Source organism: Clupea harengus, chromosome 16, assembly GCF_900700415.2.
Source record: "Clupea harengus chromosome 16, Ch_v2.0.2, whole genome shotgun sequence".
NCBI lineage: Eukaryota > Metazoa > Chordata > Actinopteri > Clupeiformes > Clupeidae > Clupea > Clupea harengus.
In genome coordinates, this window is record NC_045167.1 from 24394865 (window position 1) to 24402364 (window position 7500).

The 7500-nt window shown below is 45.1% G+C and overlaps 1 protein-coding gene across 5 annotated transcripts in view; it reads left to right on the forward strand.

The window, feature by feature from the left end:
- The window catches only part of abcc9 (ATP-binding cassette, sub-family C (CFTR/MRP), member 9), a 71631-nt gene that overhangs the window by 27249 nt on the left and 36882 nt on the right, over positions 1-7500 (forward strand). For 4 of the 5 annotated variants that reach the window (XM_031582375.2, XM_031582378.2, XM_031582379.2 and 1 more), the window contains 4 exons: positions 1952-2024; positions 3722-3827; positions 6289-6327; positions 6942-6980. In XM_031582375.2, the coding sequence (XP_031438235.1) occupies positions 1952-2024; positions 3722-3827; positions 6289-6327; positions 6942-6980 (257 nt within the window). The remainder of the gene's footprint in view (positions 1-1951; positions 2025-3721; positions 3828-6288; positions 6328-6941; positions 6981-7500) is intronic. The other variant, XM_031582381.2, reaches the window with a different exon arrangement.

Sequence of the window (7500 nt, forward strand, 5' to 3'; positions counted from 1 at the left end):
ACTTGTAGGTGCTCTTTCACAGCTTAGGGACAGGGTTTAGTATAAAACCACATCCTTCACAGCTCAGGGACAGGGTTTAGGATTAAACCACATCCTGAGCTCAACTAGGATTTCTCACGAGAAGAAAACGCCAAATGACATGTCATTAATTATATTGTTTATTTTATTTGTCTTTTTTTTGCTTTGAAAGGAAGAGAGGGGGTCTCTGTAGGGTTCATTTCCTCTGCATCTTAGCCTCCCAGAGGAGAGCAGTAGGCCTGTCCTGATAATAAGGCTGATGGACTCTCACTGCCTACGCACACACACACACACACACACACACACACACACACACACACACACACACACACACTCATATGTGCACACACATGTGCATAATCTCATGCATACTGACATACATTCTCACACACATAGACACACATGTTTACATTGATGCACACTCACGCACACACACATACACACACACACTCACACACACACACTCACACACACACACTCACACTCACACACACACACACACACACACACACACACACACACACACACACACACACAGGCTGTTGTGGTGACTTTTGCCCCCCTGTCACATCCGGTTAGTATCCACAGGGGTCAGTCCGACTCAACAGTCACATTTTCACATTTTCACATTTTCATCCCCCTCTCTCTCCCTCTCTCTCGTTTTCTTATTCCCCCACTTCCCCACCCTCTCTCTCTCCCTTTCTTTCTCTCTCTCTCTGACACGCTCTTCCTCTCTCCCTCTCTCCTCCTCTCTATCTATCTTTCTCATCTCTCTCTCCACCTCTCTATCTATCTTTCTCATCTCTCTCTCTCCCTCTCTCCTCCTCTCTATCTATCTTTCTCATCTCTCTCTCCACCTCTCTATGTCTCTTTCTCATCTCTCTCTCCACCTCTCTATGTCTCTTTCTCATCTCTCTCTCCTCCTCTCTATCTATCTTTCTCATCTCTCTCTCCTCCTCTCTATGTCTCTTTCTCATCTCTCTCTCTCCCTCTCTCCTCCTCTCTATCTATCTTTCTCATCTCTCTCTCCTCCTCTCTATCTATCTTTCTCATCTCTCTCTCCACCTCTCTATGTCTCTTTCTCATCTCTCTCTCCTCCTCTCTATGTCTCTTTCTCATCTCTCTCTCTCCCTCTCTCCTCCTCTCTATCTATCTTTCTCATCTCTCTCTCCTCCTCTCTATCTATCTTTCTCATCTCTCTCTCTCCCTCTCTCCTCCTCTCTATCTATCTTTCTCATCTCTCTCTCCTCCTCTCTATCTATCTTTCTCATCTCTCTCTCTTCTTCTCTCTCCCCTCCATGGCTCCCCCCTCTCTTTTCTCAGCGGTTCAGACAGCTGGTTTTGATTGTTAACTTTGCCCCTTCGTCACCCTTCTCAGGCAAGACAGATTGAGTGAGTGTGTGTGTGTGTGTGTGTGTGTGTGTGTGTGTGTGTAGATAAGACTAAGATCAGTCACCCTTCTCACAGGCAAGGCCGAGTGAGTGACGCCAGGGACAGAGAAGGGAGTTAAAGGCTTTATAAATAAACTCCACAGCTCAGCACCGCTCACAAATACAACACATCCCATCGCTAGGCTAACGTGACGCTGCCATGTGTCCTTCACTAGCTCTCTGTCTCCAGCCTCTCTCCATCTCTGTGTCTCTCTCCATCCCTCTCCATTCCTCCTCCTGCTCTCTCTATCTATTCATCCCTTTCTCTTTCCATCCCTCCTCCTGCTCTCTCTATCTCTACCTATTCATCCCTTTCTCTTTCCATCTGTCTGTATCACTTCTTCTCTCAAACTCATATTTGCTTTAATGGCATGACATACAATATGTTCAACTGTCCCTGTTTTTCTCTCTATTTTGTCCTCTCAACTCCAGGTGAGCAGTGGATTTATGTTCAATTGTCCCTCTCTCTCTCTCTCCCTCTCTCTCTCCCTCTCTCTCTCCAGGTGAGCGGTGGATTTTTCACGTGGGGAAACAACCTGTCTACCCTGACCGACATCAACATCCGCATCCCTACAAGTAACTGGACTTTTACGAGAAATACTCTTTTCTGATTGGCTGGCAGGTGTCCCAATATTTATATAGAAGTAGAAAGTTTTAATCACCTGAAATTATATCCAGTAAAAAAGTTCTGTATCACCATTCTATATCAGTGCTCTGGAACTATGGTAACTATGACAACCATCGTAAATAACACTGGATTGAAAAGCTGAGGCTAATACAGCGAGTGTGTAGTCAGGCAAGCTAATGAATAGACAAAAAATAAACTGTATAACGGCTTCCGACATGTGTACGAAAATATTGGACTTGGCAGAGGACTCCGCTTTGCGTGGTAAAGTGTTTTGTCTCCATTTCATCAATTATTTCCTTATAACAGGACGCTTCGGTGGCCGTTATTCCTTACTTAAAAGTCAGGGGAATGTCCAGTACACACCCGGTACACAGCCGGTCCATACCCCCCTCTCATACTTATAGGTTCAAGGCCTACTAGTACATGCCAGCTATTTCACAAAGACTGCACATTATTGACCAGATTGCACCCTCCTACAGACACACACACACACACACACACACAAACAAACATGCACACACAGTCACACACACACACACACACACACACACACACACACACACACACACACACACACACAAACATGCACACACACACACACACACACACACACACACACACACACACACACAGTCACAAACAAACATGCACACACAGTCACAAACAAACATGCACACACAGTCACACAAATACACATACTGCACATTTGCCTGCACACACAGCCACATACTGTACATGTACACACAGATTCACACACAAACACAAACACTCCCCCATGACTATTTGCAGCTACTCGTGATGTCTGAATAACAGGTTGCATGTTGGCAATGACTTCATCGCCGTGACTGACTGCAGCGCAGCGAAACCTTATCCTGGCGTCAGGATTCATAGCCTGCAGGAATGGGCATCACGACCAGCAGGGTGGCATAGCACGCATTCCAGAGGGCACTGTGCCACAGTAGCCTGGGACATAATTAGCAAGTGACCTCGTTGTTGGTTGTGACCACTGTTGTGCCTATGGTCCTGTCCACATCTGGCCATATTAATGAGGACGTGCGCTAACAGCTGTGTGACGTGACAGCTGGCCAATAGTGTCCGTCTCAGATTATAGTGAGTATGCAGCTTCAGACGCGGGGCTGAGATAGCATTCGCTGTGTTTTATTGGGGATGTTGTGTTGGAGTAGGAGTAAATCCTCATTAAGTATTTATTTTATGTTAGCTAATTAAGTATACAATTAATCTTTATTTATATATAACTTTTAAAAGCAGCAGAATTTGATCCTGAACGGCGCTGTAAAATAGTTTTACATATGATTTGCACTCTTTGTTTTTTTAAGATTGATTTATGGGCTTTTTAGCCTTTATTTGGATAGGACAGTGAAGTATTTTGGACAGGAAGTGAGGAGGAGTGAAGAGGTGGGGAGAGGATCGGGAAACGACAGCAGGCCGGAATCGAACCTGAGTCCCTGCGGGCATTGTAGCCCGTAAATGGGGGGCTTATTGGCTCGTGCCACAGTGCCCCCCTATGAATTGCACTCTTAAGCTCTTAAACTCTTATTATATAATGCTACCTAAGAATGTCTATATTTATATTATATTTATAGCTCTGCCTGGTTTATGTGTCCTCTACTTACGTCCTGTCCAGGTCAGCTGACTATGATTGTGGGCCAGGTGGGTTGTGGGAAATCTTCGCTTCTCTTGGCCATGTTGGGAGAGATGCAGACCATTAGGGGCCAAGTCCACTGGAGCAAGTAAGGTCATCACACACACACACACACACACACACACAAAGACACACACACACACACACACACACAAACACACACACACACACACACACACACACACACACACTCATGGACTCCAGCCCATACACACATGCACGACCACACTCACTCTGATTCACAGAACAAACACACACATATTTCCTCCACCTCATTGCAAATCAAAGTTGTTTCTAAATTTCGCTTCATATGTATTCTATGATTATATATTTATTATATTTCTATGCTATTTGAAGTGTTTTTTTACAGTATTTGTACGTGTGAGAGAGTGTTCCTCCATCTTTGTCTTTCTCATCTTTTTTTTTCTCTCTCTTAAATAAGACCTACTCTGTTGGTTAAAATTCCCCTGTATGTTTTTTCACAGTAGTTGTCCTGGAATACTGGTGCGTCTAAGAGTATTTTGTGTGAATTTGAGTGTGTGTGTGTGTGTGTGTGTGTGTGTGTGTGTTTGGGTGTGTGTGAAAGAGAGCAGAGGATAAGGGAGAATGTTCTGTTTGGGTCTGTTTCTATCTAACGTGTCTATCTCTGTGAGTTGCCGTGTGTGTGTGTGCGTGTGCTTATATTCATCCATTTCTGTTTGCTAATACACACTAACTCACATTCACTCTCCCCCTCATTCTAACCCCTCTTAAACCATTGAAAGCCATTTGCCGTGTGTTCTCTGTGTCCAGTCCATCTGCTGTGTCTGTGGATGGATCTCTGATTAGCATTCAAAAACAAAGACAGACAGACAGACAGACAGACAGACAGACAGACAGACAGACAGACAGACGGATGGATGGACGGAAAGGCAGACAGACAGACAGACAGACAGACAGACAGACAGATGTCGAAGGCAGACAGACAAGCAGGCAGGCCAATTGACAATCAGACAAACAGTAAGAATTATGGACAGGCAAGCAGGCAGCCAGAAAGATAAACAGGTAGGCAGAGAGACAGATGGAAGGATAGAAAGACAGACAGATATCCTCACTTGCGCTAACCATGTACCAATTACAACATATCCCGATTCTCATTTCCCATATCCCGATGTCATTTCCCATATCCCGATGTAATTTCCCATATCCCGATTCTCATTTCCCATATCCCAATGTCATTTCCACTTCAGTGTGTCTCTAACATCTACCCGTTCCCTCATTGGCTGACTGTTTGTGTGAATCATGTGATTCGGCTGGACAAAAGGGAATGTCACTGATTCTCATTTCATGACTGAATCAGACAGACAGACAGACAGACAGACAGACAGGCAGACAGGCAGACAGACAGACAGAGAGACAGACGGACAGGCAGACAGACAGACAGACAGACAGACAGACAGACAAGACAGACAGACAGACAGACGGATGGGCGATAGGCGATGGTGCCATGGCTATCTGGCCTGTCACCGCTGAGCTGTGTTATCTCTGTATGCCAAGACATGGCTGCTCCTGCATACACTGTTGGGAATGTGCTGGGTGGGTGTGCTCCTCCGACCTCTGACCTCAGTGATGGTGCTCCTCCGACCTTTGACCTCAGTGATGGTGCTCCTCTGACACAGTGATGACACAGTGATGTCATATAGCACTCTTACACTGGAGAGTCATTTAGTGAAACTAAACTGCATATACAGTATAGCACTCTTACACTGGAGAGAGTCATTTAGCACTCTTACACTGGAGAGAGTAATTTAGCACTCTTACAATGGAGAGAGTCATTTAGTGAAACTAAACTGCGTATAAAGCACTCTTACACTGGAGAGTCATTTAGTGAAACTAAACTGCGTATAAAGCACTCTTACACTGGAGAGTCATTTAGTGAAACTAAACTGCGTATAAAGCACTCTTACACTGGAGAGAGTCATATAGCACTCTTACACTGGAGAGAGTCATTTAGCACTCTTACACTGGAGAGAGTAATTTAGCACTCTTACAATGGAGAGAGTCATTTAGTGAAACTAAACTGCGTATAAAGCACTCTTACACTGGAGAGTCATTTAGTGAAACTAAACTGCGTATAAAGCACTCTTACACTGGAGAGTCATTTAGTGAAACTAAACTGCGTATTTAGCACTCTTACACTGGAGAGTCATTTAGTGAAACTAAACTGCGTATTTAGCACTCTTACACTGGAGAGTCATTTAGTGAAACTAAACTGCGTATATAGCACTCTTACACTGGAGAGAGTCATTTAGTGAAACTAAACTGCGTATATAGCACTCTTACACTGGAGAGAGTCATATAGCACTCTTACACTGGAGAGAGTCATATAGCACTCTTACACTGGAGAGGGTGTGCGCCATCAGTGTTCTCAGATGTATGAGCTAGATAACTGCTGTAACTAACCTGAATGATGTGTGTTTCCTGTCTGTCTTTCTTTCCCTTTTCTTTTCCTTTTCTTTTCCTTTTTCTTTTCTTTTCTTTGTGTTCTCCCTCTCCTCCCTGTTAATCAGCCTGCCTCAGTGTGAGATGTTCCACGAGGGGATCATAAGGTATTTCTCTCAGGGTCTACATTCTTATCTCTGTTCTTACACACACACACACACACACACACACACACACACACACACACACACACACGTATGCATCATTCTTCAGAGGCCTAACAGATAGAGCCAATAACATTCTTACACATCTACTGTCCACATTCATAAGAGGAAACATCATGATATGAGACCGGCCTTATGTCCAAACATCTGCCTCTCTCAAGGCCATCCAAAGGTCACAGTGAGGGGGATAAGAGGAATAGGAATCTACTTATTTCTCACACACACACCTCATCTCTGTGAGAGTACTACACACACACACACACACCTCATCTCTGTGAGAGTACTACACACACACACACACACCTCATCTCTGTGAGAGTACTACACACACACACACACACACACACACACCTCATCTCTGTGAGAGTACCACACACACACACACACACACACACACACACACACACACACCTCATCTCACACACACACCTCAGGCTGCGTCCATCAGGGTTCTCCAGGAGTGTGTGTGTGTGTGTGTGTGTGTGTGTGTGTGTGTGTGTGTGTGTGTGTCCTTGCTTCATGTCCCGACTCTAACGTGTGTTTGACGTGGCTTACAGCGGGATTGAGACAGACTTGTCTCTAGAGGACGACAGAAGGTACCGCTTGCGCTCTCATCTTCTTCTACAGACGTGCAGTGACCCTCCCAACCCCCTTTTGCCCGTGCCCCCCCTCCTTCCCCCACCCCGTCTCGACCCCATAGCCCCCTCCTCCCCAACCCCCATCCCAGTCATGGTGACACTTTGGCTTTGTGCTGCCAGTGAAGTGGTGAAGTGGACTTTGTTTGTTTGTTTGTTTGTTTGTCTGTGTGCTGTAATGCTGGGAGTCTCTTAAGCTCACATTCCACGAGAAAAAAAGAAACAAGAAACAGAACACCTAGAGCATGCTTTCTACCTGTTTGTTACCATGGCAATGCAGTGTTCTATGGCAAACACAGACGATGCAGAGAAGCCGGGGGGGGGGGACCCTCATGAAGGGTTGAGTTCAGACTCGTCAATAATGACTCCATGGACCTTAAACACAATAGAGCAGTGGTTCTCAACCGTATTGGAGGTACTGAACCCTGCGAGCTTCATCAGTGCATTCACCGAACCCTTCGTAACTGGAAAAATAAAATAT